Raw genomic sequence first — 25,661 nt, forward strand, 5'->3', positions numbered from 1 at the left:
TATATTTAGTACGTCATCATTTTTCCCTTTTTTTTTTTTTTCTTTATATTTCACGTCGAAATCAATTTTTGGTATTTTTATCCCTATCGAAACTTCTTCCTCTTCTTTTCTGAAAAATTCCCGTTTGAATGATAATAATAATAATGACATATTTAAATTAATTGGATTCGTCAAAAAAAATTTTTTTTAAATTTTTTTTTTACCCGTTTGTTATTTTTTTATTCTCATCTTCGAATCCATCATCATCATCATCATCTTCATCATCATCATCGTCACTTTCATCTTCGCTTTTTAATTTTTTTTCTTCTATATCATTTAAATTATTATTATTATTATTATTACTACTGCTAAAATTTTTATATTTATCTGTAGACCAAAAAATAAAAATAAAAATTCGTATGACAAACGACAAACGATGACCGTTAAAAACAACCAAACAATTCTTAAAACAATAACAAAACATTTTTAATAGGAGTTATGTAAGTTATGTACATAACACATAAATAAATAAATAAATGAGATGACACTCACCTAACGTTCCATAATCACGTTTTAATATGTTATCAATTGAAAACATTTTATCACGATTTGATAAATTTAAACTCATTACTCGTATTTAAATAAATAAATTAATTAATAAATTAATAAATTATTAATTAATAATTTTTAAAGGAAATCACATTTTTTCTTATTAAATAAATTCGTACGTTGATCGCGAATATTAATAAATAGATAAATTTTTTTAATTAAACTTACATAAAAAATCACTTTTTTAAGGAGTAGAAAAAAAAAGTTAATAAAATTTATTATTATTATTATTTTAATAAATAATAATAGTAATAATGTTTAAATCCGCATCCCCCGTGTATATATGCGAACGTTATTTATATAAAATAAGGATTCCTCTTATCTTTGGGAAATCCCTCCTCTTAAGATCGTGGACCAGAAGGCATGTGCCGCATTTCACACGCGGGGCCCCTCCTTCTCTGTTTTCTTTTTTAATTTGACAATGATGAGTGTTAATTTTCCTCTTAAATCATTATTTCTCAGAAAAAATATCGTGTGCACGCACACACACGCACGCATACACACGCACGAACGCACTCACTCACTCACACACACACACACACACACACACACATGTTGACCGTTGAAAATCTTTTCCGGTTTTATTAAAACTCGCCATCCTCCCCTTCCCCCCATCTAAAAACCAAAGTGATGAATTATGTACTTTTTCCCTCCCCCCTTCTACCTCACCTTATCCATACGTAAAATTTATTTATTAATAAAATTTTAATTATTAATAAATAAATAAATAAATAAATTTTATTATTTTTCATATTATTATTATTATTACCAAAACGATTTTTTATTTATTTTAATAAACGGGGTTTGAATGATGATGATGATAATAATAATATTATTAATTATGTAATAAGGGATGATAATGATAATAAAAATAAGTTTAAAATATTATTAAGAAATAATAATAATAATAATAATTTAACAATAGTTCATTACTCAATAACGAGAATTTTTAGTTTCGTAATAGAAATTCATATTTTATAACAAAAAAAAAAAATCAGTGACGGTTTTAGGAATTTGTTATATTATTAAATCACGTGACGTACACAATAATTTTTTTTTTTTTTATTAAAGAATCGAGAAAATAAATAAATAATTATTTAAATATAATTATTTAAAAAAAAAAGTTTGTAAGTTTGATGTAAGGAATTAATTTTTTTTTAAGGATTTCACGAGGGGGTTTTAATCCGGTCCTGAATTAAAAAGAAAAATCCAAAGGATCATTTTTCAAAAGTTAAGTGATGTACCCCGTGAGCCCTTATCAACCCGCTCTCCCCCCACCCTCCTGCTTTATACAATAAAAAAACAGAGGATGTGATTTCCCCATAAAAAATATTATTTTTAACAGGTGTTATAGACGTTCAAACGTTCTCAGACCCCGTCGTCGTCTTTTTTGTTGTTGTTGTTGTTTGTTGTTTGTTGTTAAAATGAATTTTTATTTTTTTTTTTGTACAGGTTAGCGACCAATTCGAAAACACAAAAAAAGTATTAATAATAATTATTATTATTTTCTATTCTTTTTTCTCATTCAAACACACGTGGGTTAAATTATTAAATACGTTCGTTAATGTTTTCTTTCTTACCCCCAATTTTAACCCCCTCCCCTTACCCCAAATTAGGACCCTTTACTAAACCTAATAGAATTTTCTGGCACATATATATAGTAATACGTACAATGGTTATAGAGTAATAATAATAATAATAATCGTAATACTCGTTTAAATGAAGTAAAAATGAAATCTTTCATTCGGTTTACTTATTATTATCGTCATTATTATTATCATCTTTTTTAACGAATTTGTTCCGACATATATATAAGTATACATACATATAAAAAATATTTAAAAGGGATGAGAGAGAGAAAGAGAGAGAGAGAGAGGGAGAGGATCGCGTGATACAAAAAACAACCCTAATATTTCATATAAGACGTTTTAAAAAAAGTTTTATTAAGGGAAGGTTTCGGATTGGTCAAAAATTTGCGCATGAGCTTAAATTAAAATGCGTCACGTTATTGCTGGTAAAACACCCATTTGAAAATACACAATGGAAGACCATTACGAAATAATAATAATAATAATAATAATAATAATAATAATAATAATAATAATAATAATAATAATAATGATAATAACAATATCCCCTTTCTTATTCCATACTTTGGTTTCCATATTTTTCCCTATTTCTCTTTCCCTCCCTCTCTCTCTCTCTCTCTCTTTCTCTCTCTATCTCTCTCTCTCATTGCGTTTTCCGGTATTTTCCCTTTTAACCCTTAAATCTCGCTTTTTACGTTTTTTTTCTTTTCTTTCTTTCTTTCTTAACGCTACCCCCTTCATAGTCATTTATCATAAATTTCTCGTCATTTTTTATTGACCCACCTACTCTCTCTCTCTCTCTCTCTCTTTCTATGCTTTAACCTCTTCCTATTATCAATAATTAATTATTTATTATTATTATTATAATTTACTGTCGTGTTCGTTTAAAAAAAAATTAATTAATTAATAAGTTCTTTAATAATAACCCGTGGAGAAAACTCACGAACGGTGCCTTTTATTTTACTTTTTTTTATTTCATGCTGAATATTATCATTATTATTATTATTATTATTATTATTATTATTATTATTATTATTATTATTATTATTATTATTATTATTATTATTATTATTATTTATTATTATTATTATTATTATTATTATTAATTTTGTCTAATTACACGTTTATTTTATTTTTATATGAGAGAGTTAAAAGTTTTTGGTTTTTTTTTTTTTTTTTTTAATGGGGGGTTTTTAAAAATAATAAAAAAAAATTTATTTATAATTCGCAAAGACGATTTGACAATCTTATGACGTCACGATTTTATTATCATTATCATTATTTTTGTAAAAAAAAAAAATTTTCGCGAATTTGTTTAAATTTGTTAAAAACAATTAAATAATAATAATAATATATCAACTTACACGCTCACGTATAAGTACGCACGTTTCATTATCGGAAAATATTAAAAATCGTCTGCTTTATTATTGATATCATCGAATAACATTCATTCATTCATTCTTTCATTCATTCATTCGTTCGTTCGTTCATTCATTCATTCGTTCAGGAGTAAAACGGGAGGGAGGAAAAAGAAAAAAATTAAAAATTTATTTTGAGCAATTTATATATTTTTATTTATTTATTGAATATAATTTAGTTTACAACATAATAATAATAATAATAATAATAAATAATAATAAATAATTAATAATATAATTAATTAATTAATTATTCGTCACGATATTACGCATCGAAAAAATTTTAATAATAATAATAATAATAATAATAATAAATAAATAAATCACGCGTGTGTCGAAATTATAATTCCCGAAAAGTAATAATAATAATAATTATAATAATAATAATAATCAATCCTTTCGTTTCTTGCGTAATTTTCCTCTAAACCAAATTTTTTTTTTTTTCAACACGAACAAACAAACAAACAAACAAACAAACAAATGCATATTTAATTGTGGTAACTTTCAAACAAATTCATGAATACTCGTACATACACGCGCACACACGCACACGCAAAAAATGTATTTGATAAAACTTCCTGAGGTTGTGAGGTTTTGTTATTATCATTATCATTTTTTTTTTTTTTTTGTTTTATACGGAAGAGATGCAAAAAAATAACGAAAAACAAAAAAACCTGCAAATACTTTCATAATCATTATCAATATTATCATCATCATTATTATTAATATTATAACTATTTATTATTATTATTATTATTATTATTATTTATTGAAAAGTTAAATTTCAAAAATTTAAAATTTACCCAAAAAAAATAAAAAAAGCGTTTAAAATGCATTATATCGTTTATCTTCACTATTATTATTATTATTATCATTATTATTATTATTATTATTATTATTATTATTATTATTATTATTACAATAAAAATTATGAATTTATCAGTAGTGATTAATTATTAAGTTATATTCGGAAAAAAATATTTTATTATTATTTTTTATAATAATAATAATAATAATAATAATTAGTAGTAGTAGTAGTAGTAAAAGATGATGATGATGATGATTACGCGTGACGTGTGATGATGACGACAAACACAAAACAAAACAATTTGGTCTATTTATTTATTTATTTATTTTATTATATTTTTCGTTAAATTCAAAATTTTAATCTAATAATAATAATAATAAAAAACAAAACAAACGAAAAACAAACGAAAAAAAAGTAAATAATAATAATAATAATTAATTTCTTTCTAATATCGACATTTATATATATATATTTATACCTTGTTTTATTATTATTATTATTAATAATATTTTACTTTATAATATAATAATTTTTCTTTTTTCCTCTTATTTTAAATCCTAACTGTTCACGCGCACGCACACACGCACTCACGCACACTCGACACAAAACGTAATAGAGAGAGAATAATATCATTTCATTTTTTTTTTTTAATGTTCAATAGTTGGTATAATCGTTTATTTACAACAAATAAATACCTTTTATCATGTTTTGCTTTTAAACAGGTACATATATATATATATATATATATATATATATATATATATATATATCATATTCGAATATAATAATAATAATAATAATAATAATAATAATAATACGTAAAACATTGTCGATCAAAATGATTTTTTATTTTTTTTAAAAACAAACAAACAAACAAACAAAAAAAATTTAAATCATTATTATTATTCTATATTTATATATATATATATGTATATGTATATGTATAAGACAAAAAATTGAGCGAAAATTAATAATAATAATAATAATAATAATAATAATTATTTATATAATTTTTTCTCTTATGTATATTATTATTATTATAACGAAAATTCTCGTTAATCTTCTTTCTTTCTTTCTTTCTTTTTTTTTTTTTACGGTAATAATAATAATATTAAATATACCCACGCTATGATAATACCCTTCCTTATTAACATTATCATCATTATTATCAATCATTATCATTATCATTATCATTATCATGAGTATTATATATTTTTTTTTTTTGTGCATTTTATTTCTATCTTTTTTTTTTCGTCTTTAATTTATTCTTTAAATATTTTCCCAGTCTAATAAATAAAAAAAATTTTTTTTTTGTTGTATGGGTCATTAAACTAATAATAATAATAATAATAATAATAATAAAATAATTTCATATCGTTTAATAATAATAATAATAGTAAAAACGAATGTTTTTATATAAAAAATGAAAGAAAAAGTTTTTTAACGTGTGTAAACAAAAGTAAACAAAAAACAACAAACAACAACAACAACAAACATTTTGTTTGTTGCGTTATTTAAACAATTACGAAATTTTAATAAATTTAATAAGTCAAAAAAAATTAAATAAATAAATAAATAAAAAATCATAAACATTCATAAAATAGTAATAATAAGGTTAATAATAATAATAATAATAATAAAATAATGAAAAAAAAAAAATTTTTCGGAAAGGGGAGGAGAATAAGAAGAAGGGAGGAGGGGGGAAGCTAAATAATTTTTTCTTTCTCTTTCTTTAAAAAAAAAAATTCATTCGTTCACGACTTGAAAATTAAGTGAAGGGAGGGAGTGGGGGGGGAGGGTAGGAAGAAAGACGACGAAGTTTTTTTTTTTGGCACATTTTTTTTTTCAAATGTATTTTGTGCTCTCGTTTTTGTTTTTGTAAATTATTATTATCATTATTATTATTATTATTATTATTATTATTATTATTATTATTATTCGAACGCGAAAAATAAAATTTTTAAAAATTTCATAATAAATGTAAATCCTCCATAAATACTACGACTTAATAATAATAATAATAATAATGATAAGGGCTATAGCGAATTACATTCTATTTTCGAAAAATTAAAAAAAAAAAAAGAAAAAAATCCGTTTTTAGTTAATAATGGGGAGGTGTGTGGGAGTGGGGGGACGACGACGACGACTAATTTTACACCCTCGAAATATACAGGAAGAAATTTTTGGGGTTTTTCCATTATAATTTTCTTTTGTTTTTTTTTCTTCTTTTTTCCGTTTTTTGTGTTTTTTTTTTTTTTTTTTTTTTAATAGTTTTTACCGTTTTGAATTTTTTTTTTTTTTTGGTTTTTGACGAATCCGTGGCTTTTTTTTTTCTGTATTAAATTTTCCAAAAAATTTTTTTAATTTCCATTCAATGCGATATAAGTAGTAGTAGTAGTAGTAGTAGTTGTTGGAAGACATTGACCACCGATGGTTTTTTTTTTTTTTTTAACAAGTGCCACTTCTTTTTGTTATTATTATTATTATTATTATTATTTGTTTTCGTGCATCATAACGTCTGCTATTGATTTCCTTCCCCGTCCCGGTCTGGTTGCCGTACCGTGTCCTTGAGGAACGGAATGTCGATCGCTTCCCGTATCCGAACTCGTGCTACTCGTTTTCGATTTATGTCGGGGTAACGTCGTCGCTTCTCCGAATCCTATCATGCCACGTGGTTTCCAAACCGGTGATCCTACGAATTAAAATTTCCCATTCATGACCGAATTATGTGGCTCTCGTACCTTCCCCCCCCCCCTTTGTAATTTTTACGTACCTAAATCTTTCACTTGAGAAGGCTGGTAATTTTCCGGATGATGAGAGCTTTGAATGAGTTTTGCCTGAGATCCGGCACTCATGGCCGATAGTGTGCTCGTAGATGATAACGTTAAATGATTGGGAGTTTTTCCGAGTGTTTTTTTCCCAGGCATTATTCCCGATTGTGAATCTTCTTCTCCTTCTGATTTCGTACCTGGATCGGGCTCTGATTTTGTTTTAAACGATTGTGCTTTCTCTAAAAGAAATTAAATTTTATAGTCACGCTCTAAATTTTGGTTATTCGCTAGTCTTTGTTACCAGATTCGTTAACTGGTTTATTGTTATTTTTGTAACCACCTACAGATCCTTCATCGACATCGGTGTTGTCGCATTCGGTGGTGTTCGGAGTCGAATGACGTTGGGGAGGCTTTGGCTTGATCCGAGGTTTCAATGAACCCGTTGTTTGAGTTTGAGGTGATTGAGTCGATATCGTTAACTGATGCTGTGAAACCGGTCGTTGTGATGATGATTCCGATTGACTACCTGATGACGAAATCAAAATCCGTGATCGATTTTTTTTTTTTAATTTTTTTTTTGCAAATGAGTTATCGAAATTTTTTTTTTTTTTTTTTACCGGAAGTGCTTCCCTTGCTGGAAGTGCTAAAATCTCGAGGAGGAGGTTTCGGTAGTGTTAACGCACCGTTCAACGAAGAGTTACCTGGTTTTGTGGCAGGTATACTCATATTTCGCACACTCTCACGAATGATTTGTCTAATAGTTTTCAAAAAAGCGTTTCTAAAATCGGCCGTGCTGTATAAAACAAAAACATGACACAATTTTACTTTTGCTTTTTTTTTTTTTTTAAATATTTTAATCGGAGTAAAGGGTACCTATTGGATAAAACGTAAACTTTTTCCGATCTTCGATGTAGTTGACTTCTCAAGTGAATCAATTCCCATAAAAAGTGAGAATCCATATCTTTAGCAGACGATGCTCTCACTTGAACTTCGGTAACTGGTATCAATACTTGATATCGAATTATTTCTACTTCGTTCGAACTGCTCTTGGAAGAAACACCCTGGGGGGAAAAAAAAAAAAAAAACAAAGTTTTAAAATCACGTTAGGAAAATTTTTTTTTTTTTTTTTGAAATTTCATTTCGATGACTTGCTCACCATCAATTTTTTCTTTTGACGAAGCCTTTCTTTGCAAAGGAAAACAACAGCAGATTTAAAAACGAAACACATGGCGTGAAGTTCGAGTCCTTTTTTTATTTTACCCAGAAAATCAGATATATTTAACCATTCGACTCCGCCATAGTACAAAAGATCCCCGGGACTCAAATCGATAGGCTTTTAATTAAAACAATAAATAATAATAATAATAATAATAATAATAATTTAAAAGAAAAATCGTTTTTATTTGAAAGGAAAAGTCCTGTTACCTGTTTGCAAGATTTCTGATGTTGTCTGAACAAATGATCGAATATCGCACCATATTCTTCGTGTATTCTTTGCATTTCGTTTATGTGTTCCGCGACTTTTTCCATTCCTTTCAATGCCTCTGGAAAAACAAAAATTGGTCGTATGCACGTGCAAATACCAAAACACGACCCAAGCTTTTTGTTTTTTCTTTTTGTACAAACCGACTAAATGCTGATGTTGATTGCTTTGTGGATCCGTGAGATTTCTAAGCTGTTGAAGTAGCAACGGATACTTTAAAATTCTTTGTATTGGTTTGATTAAGTATGACTCTAGGGTAAAAGAATGTTGTTGTCTCGGATTTCTCGCTGCTAAAAATTCTTGCAATGCTTGATTCCCTTCATCTGTAGGGAAAAAAAATATTTAGAAAAAAAAAACAAAATGTCGCATGCATGATAAAAAAAAAAAAAAATACTTACTGGGATGTAAAACTTTTTGAGCTTTTGAATGACTTGCGCAAAATGAACTGTACAGTTTAAAATAATTAACATAATACAGAAAAGCGCTTCCGATAGAGAGAAGAACATTCTAGAAAAAAAAAAAATTTAATTTATTTTTGACAAATTACTTAATACGGGCAGAATAAGAGAGAGAGAGAGAGAGAAAATTATTTACTTTAAATTGACTAGGATGATCAAATTTGTGAAAGTCCGGTTCGAGTTTTAACGATTCTTCCAAATTTTGTAAAAACAGCCTTTGAAATGTAACGATTTCTTGTATATTACCAAAGAGGGCATTAATTTCCGCATTTGATAAAAATGTTTCCTTTTTCAATGGTTTTAAATAATTTTCTAAGAGATTGTTCAAGTGCTGTAAAAAAAAAAAAATGGAGGGGGGGACAATAAAATTAATTAAATTTTTTAGGATTTGTATCGATTGCTTAATAATAGAGGAAAATATGTATACTTCAACGTAGGTTCTTTCTGTGTCTACCAATTCCAAAATCACTTTTCTAAGTTTTTCAGCATGTGTTAATTGTCTCCCAGGTGGATAAATACTTTGTAATTGTTGACTAGCCACGCTTCCTGTAGGACTATTTCTAGCTTCTTGAGGACTTCTGCAAAATCCTGAAGCACAAAAAATAGAGATTAAATTATAAAAAATAAACAATCGATATTGAAATTCTCCATTCTCAATAAGCGTACTAACCTGTAACTTGTTCAGCAGTTTTCAAAAGATTTTCAATTTCGAATGAATTAGTCCTAGATGTTGCTTTTGGATTTTCAGATGATACAGCTGGGGATGTTTCAGGTTCATCTGGGGAATACAATTCTTTACCTAACATAATTATAGAAAAATTTTTCATTTAAATAACACTACATATATAGAATTTGCATGAAAAATAAATTAAATGACTTACTCCAGGCTGGAGCAGGCACGATTAAGCCAGATATCATTTCCTCACTGATCACTGGGGGATCTGATGGTGGTGGGGGGCAAACTAAGCTTTCAATTATGTCATCTGTTGATCTCATAATTCCAGAAACAGCTTCAAGATCTTCCAGTTCTGTAAATCATTACAGAAAATCATAAAAATTAATTGTTTTACTTTTAGCCCTTCGATTTGTCGAAAAACATTTCATTGTAAGACTTTAATATTTACCAGTTAAATCAGGCGGTTCTGTTCTGCTAGATCTCATCATCATACAAAGAGCCAATTCTTCTTGAAGTACACTTTCTAAATACATCATATCTAAATCACTGACTATGGCTCCATTAATAACCATTATTTCATCCCCTTTTATTATTCCTGAAATAAATAAAAAAAAAAAAATTGTGAATTCGGAACAAAATTCAAATCGTTTTTAAAAAAAAACAAAAATTTGTTTAATAATTTTGTAATATTAATCACCGTTTTGCATTGCAACACTCTTGTCTTCTACTCTACTGACATAACAACAAAGTTCATCTTGCTTATCAGCATTTTCGATAAGTTCAGCTTCAACAGAAAATCCCCACATTTGTTCGAGTGTGGTTCTTTGTAATTCTACTTGGTATAATATTTTGGCACAAACTTCGACAATTTCATGAGTATGGAGCTGTAATGAATAATGAATTTAAAAAATTAATTTTTTTGTCCCTTTTAAATTGTTATTTTGTTTGATTTGTAAAAACTCACATATGTTTCGATGAGATCTGTTCTGTGAGGTACAAAATAATTGTGATCTTCCATATCTCGTCTTTTCTTAACTCTAACAAAGTGTTCCATGGCATTTAAGTTCTTTCTATTGCAAGCACTGGCCAAGAATTCCTCAACCGACATTGATTCTCGAATGTACACATGTGCCGTCTATAATAAAAAAATATCATATGAAATTATTTTACAAAGATGAATTAATTTAAACAATTCAATTTAATAAACTTATATTTTCATGATCATAAATTGTCAAAAAATATGATTTCTCATTATTATTATTATTTTTTTAAAAAGAAAGGTGATGATTTACTTTTTTTAAACAACCGCAAAATTCCCAAAACTTTTGAAACATTTTAAAAAAATCTAATACTCATGACAGACATTTTCACTTAATTCATTTTCATTCAAAAAATTTTTAAATAATTCCTTATATCTTCTCATACTGACAGACTGTATCTTATTGATAGCCGCGAATGTCATTAAAATGACGTAATATTCTCAGAATTCAAGTTAAAACCTATATTTAGCTTATGAAGCGGTGTATTTTATTGTATCCTCTTGTAAAATAAAACCGTTAGCGTTTTTTAATAAAATATTCGAATCGAAAAGAAAAGAAAAAAAGAAAATTAACAAAATTTACCATTTTAATACATGTGAAAAAATTTAAAATTAATTTTAAACTCGTTAATTTTTTTCAATAAAAATATATAAATTAAAGTCCCATTTTAAAAATTAATTTAAATTTATTGGAAAAGTAAAAGTTTTGACTCGAGTAGTAATCCACTAGTTTTTTTTAACGGTTGTTAGTTAACAATTTGGCGGCATTTGTTATATATTTTATTGTTGGAATTTATGGTATTTATGGATTAATACATTTCAGTGTTAATAAATTAACAAAGTTTTAAACTTAAAAATTCTTGTAAAAAGAAAAAAGGTAATCTAATTTTATAAAAATTTCAATATAAATAACAACTCGTGTTCTCTTATAAAATTTATTAGGTTTAATGTCGGCGACATGATGATTATTAAAATTTTAACTTGATAAAAATTTACATCCCGGGGAAAAAAAATAGGAATAATATTCATTTGTTTATCGTGTAATTAATAATTTATGTAGTTTGTACGTAATTAATTTGTGATTTAACTAATCAATAATTAATATATATTTTAGATATTGGAATCACACTCAACAATGACGCCATGGAAACCATATTAATTCCAACATTCTATTTAAAATAATCATCATCATCATCATCGATAATGAAGGAAAATAATAATATCAAAAATTTTATCTAACCTGATTGTCTGGAAGTGAAACCTTGACACTCTTTTCTGATTCATCTTTTGAATTCATTTGAAGACTCCTTCTAGAACTTCCTGAATTACTTCTAGACAACATGGGAGGCCTTCTTTTTGTTGCTCCTCTTCCTGCTAATAAATTATTTAGCAATGATGGACTTCTTGCACATATAAAAGCATGAAATGAAGATACAGTAAATACTCCCAATTTATTAAGAGTGTTTTTCGTTGCTCTTGAAACATGAGTTAAAAGACTCTACAAAAAACAGAACAAAAAAATTCACATTTTTTTGCATGCAGAGGTGAGTGATCAAATTATAACATTAATCATTTTATAACTGTTTTAATGTAACCATTCTCTCATGAACAATTTGAGCATTTTTTTATTTTTTATAAATTAACTGTAACGAATGCTAACGATTATTATTATTATTATCATCGTTATCACAATTTTTACACAAAAAAAAAAATTTTCTTTTGTTGAGAGTTAATGATGTTCAAGAACTTTAAAGAGATAATAATTATTATTTTTTATATTTAATTCTGATTTATAATAATGATGTTGAGATTTTAAAGATATAAGCACCACATAATTATCATAAATTTGTGGTAGTAGCAATTTAAAAAAATAGAAAAATTGTTTTAAGAATTCATTTTTGTCTCTACCACCCTAAATTTTTATTTGTCTCCAAAAAAAAAAAAAAAAAGTTTCCAATTACCATATTATATATATATATATATATATATATATATATATATATCTTTCTCTTTTTAGAAGGTGATTCTCTATTTTTGAAAGAGTAAAACTATTTTTGAAAAACTCACTGTTCCATGAATATGAATTTTAAACTTTAAAATTTCACTAGTAAACTTTTGTATACAAAAACTTTAGACAAAATAATAAAGTTAAACTTTCATGTTAAATCAAATCATTGTTAGATTATTGAAAAACAGATCAACATGTTGAATAATAATTTAATTTTATAAAAAAAAAAAAAAAAATTTAAATAATATAATTAAAAATTACAGGTTGGACTTTAAAGACATTAAAATTACAAAAAAAAACTTACTATTATAGGGAGGAGTAGAGTAATAAAAAGGAAAAACCCCATTGGGAAGGAGGAGAAGGGGGTGGTGGTGGTGGTGGTAGAGGACATGCAATTATTTGAATGCTTTATACATCAAGAAGCAAAAAAAAAAAAAAAAAAAAAATTTTTTTCTTTTCTTCTTTTTCTTTAATTTAACTTAAATTAGGAAAGTTAAAATTTTATAAAGTTTTAAAAACTCTCAATATTTAATTAATAATCAAGTCAATTTAAAATAAATTATATAAAAAAAAACTCTTTTACTTTTGTTTAACAGTACTATTATTATTATTATTATTATTATTATTTAAAAGAATAAAAATGTCGTTACAGTTGTTTTAAACTTAAATAATTATCTCTTGCATCATTCATTCATTCATTTTAATGTAATTTAATATCGTGAATTTTTTTTTTTTTTTTTTTTGTTTTGCACGGATTGTTTATTATTCTCACGATAAAAAAAATGTTTTTGTTTCAGTGGTTGGAGGAGTGTTGCTTGCTACTACGACGACGACGTCAAATATAAAATTATTATTATTATCACCACCACCACCACCATTAATATTTTGAAATAACGATAGTAAGTATATATAGTCGTAAATCTATTATTATTATGTCTTCTTACCTTTGGATTAGGAAGTTCTCCATTATGTAAACTCGCCATGTAACATCTGAGTCTAAATTGTTCGCAATGTAATCTTTCTAAATTTTCTTCCCATTCGACGATTTGGCCATAAATTTGTTGTTTTGTCTCCGGATCAGAAACTACGCTTTGTTGTAAATCTGCCATATGTTTCAATTTGTGATCCTATTTATTATTAATAATAATAATATATATATATATAAATAATTATTTATTAAAATCGTCGTATTTTCCCCTTACGGAAATACGAGGAAATTTTAAACGCTCTGCATAAACAAAAAAAAAAAGAAAACATAAAACGATTGTTATTATAAAACAAAACATTAAAAACATAATTTTAGAACATAAACAACATAAAGTTAAGTGTTGGTAAAAATGCATTTATAATAACCGCACATGACATGTTTTTTTTATTATTGTTGCTGTTGCTGTTGTTGTTAAAATTAAAGGTTTTTTTAAAAGTTAACAAAAAAAAAAAAAAAAGATAGAAATCGATAACTGAATTTTAAATTATTTAAAAAGAAAGTTTATTTCGGGGGTAGCAGATTGTTTTGCGTAGTTTTAAGCTTCATTAACTTCTTTTTAACTAACCTATTGAAATCTGAAAAGAAGTTAACTAACTTTGATAAAAAAAAAAAATTTCTTTTTATTGAGAAAATTCAATGAGGCACAAAATTTGCAGCTTATTTTTTTTTCTCATTTATTATTATTATTATTATTTTAAGTTTGTTATAAAAAAAAAATTATTAATATGTTTAAATTTGGTAATGAAATAAAACATTCTTACCGATTCAATGGCTTTTTCTAATCTGAATATTTCTTCTTGCAGGAGATGTAATGTTCCTGTTTTACCTCTGTGTCTTGCAAATGCAGCTGCACAAGCACTGTGTATACTATTAACCCAATTTTCAAGTTCAACTTGACAGGGTGCCTAAACACAATATGTAAGTTTTATTTTTTAATTTTTTTTTGTTGGTAAAACCGGGTTTAAGTCGCGTACCTGAAATAAATAAGCATCACCGAAAGCTGTACTCAAACAAAATATATAATCTCTTTTCGGATGTTCCGGTATCGGTTGCATAATAGCTCCATCGACAATAATTAAATGTTTGGGTGCAGCTTCCACGGATCTTCCTTCTCGACTATCGCACGGGTAAAATAACAAAGTCGTTCCTTTCAAACAAACCCAATAACCTTTCCAACCTCTTTTTCTAGCGAGTTCTATCTGATGTTTTTTACGCAAAAGCCATTTTTTAACGCTTAGAAATCTTTAAATAAATAAATAAATAAAAAAATAAATAAATTTATCAATAAAATTTTAGATTTTTTACATTTCTTTTTGAAAGGTTTTAAAAAAATTAAATTTTTATTTTAAATTAATTAATAATGGATTATTTTTTAAATAAATAATCTATATTTATGTACATAAAAATAATTATAGTAGTAGGGACAAAAAACGTTTTAAATATTATTATAAATGACTTCGGCCATATTTAATTTATATCAACTTTGTTTTTTTTTTTTTTATCGGGGATTATTTAATAAAAAAAATTATTATTTTTTATTTTTTTCACAAATAATTAAATTTAGATTATTATATTTTAAATTCGCGCCATTTTTTTTTTTTTTTAAAAACGGAAATGAATAAAAATAATTTTTATTTAATAAATATATATATAAAATTTATCGATGGTTAAAATGTATTTAATGTATATTATCGTATTTAAAAAATTAACGAACTGTATAATTTGTCTTTTATTATTATTATTATTATTATTATTATTATTATTATTATTATTATTATTATTATTATTACGTTTAAAAAACCTTTCAAGAGTGAAAATACTTTAAAATATTGCTTTTTTTTTTTTTAATGGGGAGGGGGGGCTCAAACGAAATGAAAATAACAAACAAAATTTTTCTTTTTTTTTTTTTTTTTATTCGCATTAATTCAATTTTTTATTTTTATTTCTTTCATTTTTTATTTTTTTATTTTTTGATTTCTCATCATTTTAAAATTCAAAGGAAATAAGCGAATTACAAGTCAAGTATTGTATTCAATCAATAATTCAATTTTTGTTTACCCTCCTTTCCCCCCTCCCCCCTCCCCCCGAATCAAGTATGAAAAATTTAAATAATATTCATTCGCGTTCTAATTTAAACGAGAATTTAATTATATTTCGTTGTCGTGTCATCATTCAATTTTTAATAATAATAATAATAATGTAGGATTTGAAAGTTTCGAGAACAAAAAAATTATTAACGGGGAAAAAATTAATCCGCCCCCCGGGGTGGTGGAGAGAGGAGGGAGAGAAGGGAGGGAGGGAGGATATAATATAACAAATTTAGGTAAACGTGTGACGTCACGTTAAGCTATTAAATTAGAAGGAAATGCATGCATGTAGGGAAGTAAAAGGAAATTAGTTAGTACAGGTTTATATATTAATTAATACGAAAATCATATCATCCGTATCGATTAATAAAATATGTCAAATTGATAAGAAAACAAAAAACATTTTTATAAATATTGTTCAGAAAAGAAAAAAAAATGGCTGTCGTAGAGGGGGAGAGAGAGAGAGAGAGAGAAATGCGTTAAAATTTTTCTTTTCTTTAATTTATGCATATTAAACTTATCATTATCATTATCATCGTCTTAGTAAATGTATTCTTAAGTTAACTAAACAACGAGAAACGTTTGAACAAAAACATTAATTCGATTTAGTTTAAAGAATAATAATAATAATAATAAAGAGGAAATGACATTTACCTAAGTAATTTTATCCATTCATACATTCATTTGATTTTAAAATGAATTCGTACGTTAAATTCATATTGTAATTTTATTTCACTATATACGTAAAATGAAAACCATGATTTTACATAAATTAAATGTTAATTTAAATCATTATGACGTAAAAAAAAAAAATGGCGGACGAAAAAGAAAAAAATAATAATAATAATGAAGAAAAAGGTGAAAGAAAATGAAAATAATTCCGAGTTGAAAGCTTTTTTTTTTTTTTTTTTTTCGTTCAACGGAACAAAACTCATATCGATTGACTTTTTATGACGTCACCTATCTTTTGTTCACTTAATGACGTCACAAAAATGGTGGGGTTGTTGGGAAATTTTATACGTATATATATATATATATATATTTAATTTTAATGTTGTTGTTGTTTTCGGATTAGAACTCGCACGTTAATTTAAAAAAAAAATTTTTTTTGCTTCCTTTTTGTTCACACGCACTCCCTTCCCCTACCCTCCCCTCTCTCCGTTTATATTATTTTTATTAATTGGCAGCTAAAAATTAAATAATTATTTATGATTTATATATATATATATATATATTTATATAAAATAATTAATATTTATAAAAAGCTAAAGCTTCACATTTTTGACAGTTTTTTTTTTTTATTAAAAATTGTCAATAAATAAATAAAAATTATTAGTCTGACCTGGTTTTTTTTTTTTTTTTTTTTTTAAACAATCACGTACATCGAAAAACAATTAAAACAAAAAAAAAATATATATATATATAAATTGAAATTTTAAACGAATAACAAACAAACAAACGAACAAACAAAAAATAAATCAAAAGTAAAATATATTATTATTATTATTAAATTAAACGAATCATTTTTTTCGAACGAAGTTTTTTTTTTTCTCGCTTTTATTCGAAAAGATAAACCGTAATAATAATAATAATAATAATAGTAATAATAATAATAATTGAACCGTAGTTTTAAAATTTGTTTTAAAAATAATTTTTTATGCACAATCTGGGTAATTTTCTTAGTGAAAAAAAAAAAAATTTAATTCATTTTTTTCTTTCTTTCTTTCTTTCTTTCTTTCTTAAACAGCACGTTTTTTTAATAAATTTTATTATTATCACGAGCAGAAGAAATAATATTCATCATATTTAACACACACAAAAAAAAAATGATATAAAAAATTAATAATAATAATAATTTTTTTCGAGAACAAAAAAATTAAATAGAAATGGGTGGGTGTTGGTTTAATGTAAAATAGCCGGGAGTGGTGGTGGTGGTGGTGGTGGGGGTGTACTACTGTAATTCAACTATGAGGTTGGGTGTAGAAGAGGTTTTAAGGGTGGAGGTTTCGGAATTGGATTTCCCAAATGTTTGTTAGGGGTAAATCTTCAGTTTATATGTCTAGAAGGAGCCCGAGGTAGAGTAAGTTAGAATCGAAAGGGGCCCAAAAGTCACAGCCCTGAGAGTCGTGAGTTCGAATCTTGGAAATGGGAGTTCAATTTCGACTCCTCCAAACTAGAACCTGTACCTATGTAAGGGGATAAGTGAGCTAGCACCCTTTCGAGGGATTAGAGATGTGTTGACCCTTGTTAGAGGGGGTGAAACTGGGTACTTGATCCAAATAGGGTAAATGTGGAGATGAGACGTGAAAGGGAGACAGATGAACGATCAACAGGATTCGCAGACTCTGGAGGTAGGAACGACGGTGGCAGCTCGATACTGTCCCTCAAAGGGTAAAAAGGGGAAGTTCCGGAATCTTCCTCAGGTGGGGTTTCGTCTTTTCGGGAGTGTGTACCTTATGGTTCTAGTTCAGGAAGAGGTGGAGGCTGAAATGTAGGTTGTACTTCTCACCCCTCCCTCCGGGAAAGAGTAAAACACGTCCAAGAGTTTTAGTTGGGTATAGGGCTTGGGCCGAGTCCCTGCTACCGGTTAGGGAGGTTAGTGCGAAACGCATTTTTCCGGGGTTAAAAAAAAAGGAAAAAAAATGGTTGAATAAAAAATTATTAGGGTTAAAAATTGACCCCCATTTTTCTTCACCACCGCCACCACTCCCCACATAATGTATTATTTTTTTTCTTTGTCGGTTTCATAGAAGCTTAGTAATTGTAATAAAATCGGTTTTGTTATAAATAATCGTATTAACACGAACGACACGAATGTAAATTACGTGTGTTAATTAAACGTGACAATTGTAAAACAAAAGGGATTTTTTTGCACATCTCATACACTTCCGTTTCCTCTTTCTTTTTTTTTTAATTTCATTATCAACGAAAACAAATATTTAGATTAAAAAAAAAAAGAAAAGTTTGTCAAAAAAAAAATCCCATAAGGAAAGATATATGTAATCTTATAACTTTACCTTTTGACTTTTTTTTTATGGAAAATCGACTGTCGCATAAATTAGATTTGGGCATTTGAGCATTCCAGTTTTCCAGATATGTAATTTTCCGGTTTTAATTTTAATAAAAAAAAAAAAAAAAGTTATGATTTCGATGACGTGGCTTTTAAATTGGGTAACGGAAAATTTTTTTTTTAAAAAGTTTTTCCATCTCTCTCTCTCTCTCTCTCACTCTCTCTTAACGATATTAGTTTTGAAAATTTTTTTTTTTTTTTGTAAAAATTGATTATATTGAATTGGAATTTTTTTTTTTTGGAAAATCTGTAACGGAAAATTCTAATTGTGATTTTATCGTTGTTATATCGTTTTCAATTAAAAAATTCCTTTTTTTGGAAAATCCGTTAAAAAAAAAGGTTGGAAGTGATAACGTAAAAAAAAAGGAGAAACTTTGAAGGATTAACCGAATAAAAAGGTTGAGGGAAAAAAAAAAAAAACCAAATAATTCCAGATTAAGGAACCGAAAAAAAAAAAAATTCGATTCAATGAGAAAGATTTTCCAGAAAAGAGAGAAAGATAGATAGAGAGAAACTCAATGGAAAAATTAATCCTTTGGTAAGAGAGAGAGAGCATTTGTAGAAAAAGAAGAAAATGAAGATAAAGCTGAAGTTTTCTTGTTTAACAAGTAAAAAAAAAAAAAAATGTTGAAATGTTGTAAATCGTTGAAACAGTTAAATTCAAACTGTAAAATCATTTTCATCAATTTTTCCCCTCCCCCCCTCTCTCTCTCTCTCTCTCTCTTAAATATTAACATTTAAAATGAGAAATAAAAATAATTTTATTCTGACAGGATATGATTTTATAATTTCATTTTTATTCAAATTTTCACTCTTGAATTTCCCGTTGTGCAAAAAAATTATTTTCTTTTTTTTTTTATTCGTTTAATAATAAAATAAAAGTTTTTTTTTATTTTTATCGGCATAAAAAATTTAATAACGATAATAATGATAATAATAATAATAATAAATTTTCCTTTTTCCCTTTTTTTTTTTTTTGGAAATCATAAACGTTTTTCATTTAATTTATTTAATAGAAATAATTAAAAAGCATTTTTTCCTTTTTTTTATACTATACAAATATTCAACTGAATGTTTTATGATGACGTCACGAATTAAAGGGGAGGGGAAAGGGAGGGGAAAACAATATGTCGTTTTGTAGTCACGTTTACTTTATCGTAGTGAAAAAAAAAAAAATTCTTAAAGAAGAGCGTAATAATAATAATAATGAATGAATTAAGGTTAAATATTTACACATACGTTTTAATTCTCTCTCTCTCTCTCTCTCTCTACTACGTTTCGTCATGAAAATTTATTATTATTATTATTATTATTATTATTATTTGTAATAAATATTATATATATATAAAACCAATAAAATACTTAATTCGATTTATCATTATTATTATTATTATTTTTTTTTTGTAGGTAGAACATAAAGAAGATTAAAGTTTACGAACGGCCATTTTATTATTTTTGAAATCTTATTATTAATAATAATAATAATAGAATTTTTTCGATAATGGATGGAAAGATAATAGAAGAAGAAACAAATAAACTCATTCGAGATTATTATTATTATTATTATTATTATTTTTTCGTGTCGAAGGCAGAGAAAAAAGAAAAAAAAGAAAAAAGAAAATTTTTTGTAAATTTCCGGATATTGAGAAAATTTAATGATGATATTTTAAATTTCGTATGAAAATGGGAAAATTCCAATCGTGTTAGTGAAAAATTATTTCACGTTGATTAAAACGGAAATAACCATTAGAGAGGTAAGAGTTTTCAAATACGATTATTAAAAACTCTTTTTTTTTTTTCAATCTCTCTCTCTCTCTCTCTCACTCTCTCTCACTCTCTCTATCTCTATCTCTCTTTGCGTGTGTGTGTGTGTTAAACAAAACGCGTTATGCGGTGGTCATGATGATGGTGGTGGTGGTGGTGATGGTAATGGTCGGTTTTGAATTTATTGAAAAATGAAATTGTAGGGAGAAAGAAAAAATAATAATAATGATAATAATGCTGATAATATGACCTCGAGTTATTATAATCCAGCAAAAAAAAAAAAAAATCGAATCGTTTAATAAAAAAAATTTCGCCCCGTGATTTTTACCAACGATTTATAATTAATTAAATTTTTATTTAAATGAATTATTATTATTATTATTATTATTATTTATTTATTTATTAATTAATTATTAATTTTCGGTTTACGTACGTACGAAAAAAAAAATTTAATATTAATAATAATAATATCATTTGCACAAATGTAATTTTTTTAAAATTTTTTGTAAAAAAAATTTTTTTGTCAGGTGATATAAATTACGTTTATATTTACATTATCATTATCATCATCATTATTATTATTATTACGAGAGGGAGCGAGAGAGAGAGAGAGAGAGAAAAGAGAGAAAGAGAGTGGAATACGATATTTTTTTTTTTCGAGTGAAAATGTAAGGACGATGTTTGTTATACGCGCGCGCTTTTTTTTTGCGTCCTATTTAAATCGGATTTTTTGGGGGGATGATGGAGGAAGAAGTGGGGGAGGGTAGGGGAGTAAAAACAAATGTTAACTATTACATTAAGGCGACAATGGTATTATTATTAATTTATACGTTGAATTAAAAATTAAACAAAATGTATTGCGTTGTGTTCATTTTTAAATGAATGTTTAATTGTTTTTATTTATAAAATGAGATCGCGAAATTATTTCCTGGGGGGTAAAAAAAAAAAAAAAAACGAGGGGAAGGGGAGGAAAGGGAGGGAAGTAGGGAATTATTTCGTATTTATTTATTTATTATTTGTTTTTAAATAAAACTAATTTCCTTTGATTGGATATTTAAATTTTTCGAATTAAAAAAAAAAAAAAAAAAAAAAAAAAAATTTTCCCAGCGGGGAAAAACGTAATTAAAAAAAAAAAAAAAAGGAAATTTTTTCGGTCATCGATTTTTTCTTTTCTAGTACATTCGAAATCGTCAAATTAATAATAATAATAATAATAATAATAATAATAATAATAATAATAATAATAATAATTTTTCGGTCGAATTTTTAATTATTTAAAAAAAAACGATTTATTAAAACTTAATTTTTTCGTGAATGTATTATATATCGTCGCAAAACCGGAAGTTAAAAAAAAAGTTTTACGAGATTTTTTTTATTTAAAAAAAAAATTTAATTAATTTTAAGTTAATATAAAATTTCAATTAAGAATTTTTTTAAACAAAAAAAAAAAAAAAAAAAGAAAATCGATATCGTTAAAAAAAGATAGAAAAAAAAGAAAATTTTTTTTTTTTAAAACAAACAAAAACATAATGTAACATCTAAAATTTCAAACAAAAACAAAAAAAACAAAAACATAAATTCTAAAAAAGAAAAATAAACTTAATGACAGATGCATTAGAAAAAGAAAAACTTTTTGTGACGTAAGCAATTTTTCAAAAAAAAAAGTTAATTTATTGTTATTTTATTGAATTTTTTTTTTTTTTTGTTAATTCTTACGTTAATGATAATAATGATATCTACTTTTTTCTTTTTTTTTTTTTTTCACTTAATTTAATATATTTGAACTTTACGTCCCGGTTAATAATAATAATAATAATAATAATAATAATAATAATAATAATAGTAATAATAATAATAATAATAATGGTTCGAAAATAAAATCAAAAAACGCGCGAACGTGAAAATTTTTGTACGGAAAAATGCCAACAACAGCGGAAAATTATTTTTTATTATTTTTTTTTTCGATTTAAAAATTTTGTTTTCGTCGTCGACGCGTCGCGAATGATTTTATCGATACATTTCAATTAATCGATTATCGATTGATAGTTTTTTCTCTCGAAAAAAAAAACTTTGGAAATAATTATTTCGTCCTTGAATTTTATATATATTTATTATCGTTACGAATTTCTTCGATTTAGTGTTTTTAAGTTTGTTTTGTTTTAAATTTTATCGTTATCATTATTATTATTATTATCTCAATATACAAATTATGTTCATTATCGATATTAAAACGGAATGGAAAATGGAAAAAGATGAGAGGGGGGGAAAGGGGGAAAAATTGCAAGAATTGGAAAATTTATTGTGCGCGTCAATCGGATTCTTTTCGTTCGTTCGAAAAAGTTTTTCAAGGCGAACAACAGACAAACATCGTAATCAGACACGATTTCCCTCTTTCTCTCCCCCCCCCCCAGAAAAAAAACAAAACGAATTTTAATTTAATCGATTTTCGCTTACGGAAGAAAGGAAATAAAAACAACAAACGGGAATAAACCGAAATAATCGGAATTTACAAAATTAAAAAAATTTTTTAGAATGCTTGAAAAAGAAGGTAAATGTAAAAATAATTTTTTTCGTCGTGGGAGAAGAATCGTGATCAGACGACAATCGTCGCTAAAGGACCATTTCAAGTGAATTTTTCTTTTTTTGTTAAACAATTTAAAATAAGATATTTTATAAAAACCTTTTTTGTAACGTGAAACGAGTGAAAATTTTTTTATAAATGGGACCGTCGAGATTTAAATAAAACCTTTTTTTTTTAAAAACCAAAATGGCGTCAAAATCGTAAATGTGTCTTAAATGGTAAAATACGAAAAAAACTCGTCGCGTATATCGCGTTGATAATAATAATAATAATAAATAAAAAATAACACAAAAGATTTTTTCAAATCGATATTTATTTTATATCGATTATTTAAAACCAATTGTATGGAAAAAAAAAAACTTTTTATCACACGGTGGCACAAAACGAATAAGAAAAAAAATTATTATTATTATTATTATTATTTTGTTAAAAATTTAAACAGTTTGATTAAATTTTTTTTTTTTTTATCTTTTATTTTAAATCTTATTTAAAAAGTAAAAAAGAAGAAGAAAAAATAAGAAAAAAGGAGCGATTTATATTTAATGTTTACGACTATTAAGACGACGACGACGAGGAAAATAAAATACAATAAAGGAAAAAGGAAAAAAAAGCAGAAAAAGAAAAAAGGAAAAAATGTCAAGAAAGAGAAAGAGAGAAAGGGAAAAAATCTTTAAAAAGTTAAAATTTTTTGGAATATAAAAACATGATTGAAGGACACGAGAAACAAAATGGAAAAGATTTTTTTTTTTTTTTTGCTACCACATATTTATTGACACGATAAAATCCCTTGAGAATGATAAAAGAACCATCAAACGTCAAATTTGCTGCGAGAAAGAAAAAAAAAAGAAGAACCTCTCAGGGTTTACCTTAACGTTTAACGACAAACGCAACAACAAAAAAAAAAAAAAAGGGACAAGACACACAAATGAGACGTCAAACAAAAAATATATAAAATGTCAAAAAATTTTACACGCATGCGCGCGCACGCACACACCCACACACACGCACGCAAGAAAACATAAACAAACAAAAACTCAAAGTGGAAAATTTATTTGTTTTATTTTTAATTATTATTATTATTATTTCAAATTTAAAAATAAAATAAAAACAAAAATGAGGACGTGAAAAGGAAATAAATGACAAAAGGAAAAATAATAATAATAATAATAATAATTCATTGGAAAATCTGTCGTGAATATGGAATGGATGGATTACACAAGAAATGGTACGATCACATTCCAACCCCGGTTACGACAGTGGCTCCCCCCGCACAGTTCTATACGATCAACAAATTCACACAGACAGAACTGTGCCAGCCAACAAACCGGATATCATCCTGCGACATAATTCAGTGCCGGCGGAAAAAAACACCAGACAGCCAAAGAAGCAGGCAAAAGGCTGATGCGGGGAATAAAGACAGAAACTATTCCGGTCATCGTGGGGGCAGCACTGGGAGTCTAGGCGACAATCAACAAAAGAAAATTTAAAAAAGATTTTGAATAATTTAAAAGAAAAAACCGGAAATTGCGTCACGCGAGACGGCACACATTCTTCGATAGCACCAATCAATAGAAATCGAATAAAAACCTGGAATGTATGTTTAAAAACTCCGACATGTACAAACTTGTCGAGTTTGTACAAAATTGAAAATAATAATAATGATAATAATAAGATAATACGTAATTTTCAATTTGATTTTTAGTAATAGTTTAGTTACAAGACGAGAAAGGAACACACACAAACGAGAAAGGATTATTAATCGTTATAATGTGATTTATTTGGTCGTGTTTTCATTTCATGTGAGTAACGTATACCTTTTCGAAAAAGGTTTTTTTTTTTTTTCTAGAAACAATAACATAAAATCATACATAACTTAATTAGCCATCCTTTGTTAATAGAGTTAAATTTGCGGTTATTCAAAGATAAAATACTAAATAAATTTCTTTAATTATTGATCGGTTAGACGGGTTGAATTATATATCTTAGTTTGAAAAATTCGTATTAGTAAAAAAAAAACAAAAAAAAAAAAAAACAAACAAACAAACAAACAAACAAACGAACGAACAAACATTCGGATACAAAAATAATATATATATATATGAGAGAGAAAAAAAAATATATTTCATCATTTTGTAAATGTGTGTGTTTGTGTGTCAAAATGAAAACACAATTTAAAACAAATTCATTAAAAAAGGATTAACGAGAGATAGAGATAGAGATAGAGAGAGAGAGAGAGAGAGAGAGAGAAAGATCTCTCTTTTTCTTTAATTTATAACAACTAAAACAAAAACAACAAAAACAACCGAAATTTATGTTTTGTTTCGTTGTTTTTT

At 26.0% G+C, this 25,661-nt stretch overlaps 1 protein-coding gene across 1 annotated transcript in view; it reads right to left on the bottom strand.

The window, feature by feature from the left end:
* Positions 1–7,762: 7,762 nt before the first annotated feature.
* Positions 7,763–25,661, bottom strand: part of Phum_PHUM606710 (still life, sif, putative) — a gene marked incomplete at both ends in the record, with an annotated part of 56,173 nt that continues 38,274 nt past the window's right edge. Inside the window, 18 exons of the mRNA XM_002432920.1 lie at positions 7,763–7,967; positions 8,048–8,235; positions 8,331–8,507; positions 8,600–8,718; positions 8,801–8,980; positions 9,056–9,164; positions 9,252–9,446; positions 9,543–9,679; positions 9,786–9,914; positions 9,997–10,125; positions 10,240–10,386; positions 10,489–10,675; positions 10,756–10,926; positions 12,071–12,328; positions 13,783–13,940; positions 14,392–14,416; positions 14,588–14,731; positions 14,801–15,068. Of these exons, the coding sequence (XP_002432965.1) occupies positions 7,763–7,967; positions 8,048–8,235; positions 8,331–8,507; positions 8,600–8,718; positions 8,801–8,980; positions 9,056–9,164; positions 9,252–9,446; positions 9,543–9,679; positions 9,786–9,914; positions 9,997–10,125; positions 10,240–10,386; positions 10,489–10,675; positions 10,756–10,926; positions 12,071–12,328; positions 13,783–13,940; positions 14,392–14,416; positions 14,588–14,731; positions 14,801–15,068 (2,926 nt within the window). The remainder of the gene's footprint in view (positions 7,968–8,047; positions 8,236–8,330; positions 8,508–8,599; positions 8,719–8,800; positions 8,981–9,055; positions 9,165–9,251; positions 9,447–9,542; positions 9,680–9,785; positions 9,915–9,996; positions 10,126–10,239; positions 10,387–10,488; positions 10,676–10,755; positions 10,927–12,070; positions 12,329–13,782; positions 13,941–14,391; positions 14,417–14,587; positions 14,732–14,800; positions 15,069–25,661) is intronic.

The sequence above is a fragment of the Pediculus humanus genome, genomic scaffold, assembly GCF_000006295.1.
Source record: "Pediculus humanus corporis 1103172108318 genomic scaffold, whole genome shotgun sequence".
NCBI lineage: Eukaryota > Metazoa > Arthropoda > Insecta > Psocodea > Pediculidae > Pediculus > Pediculus humanus.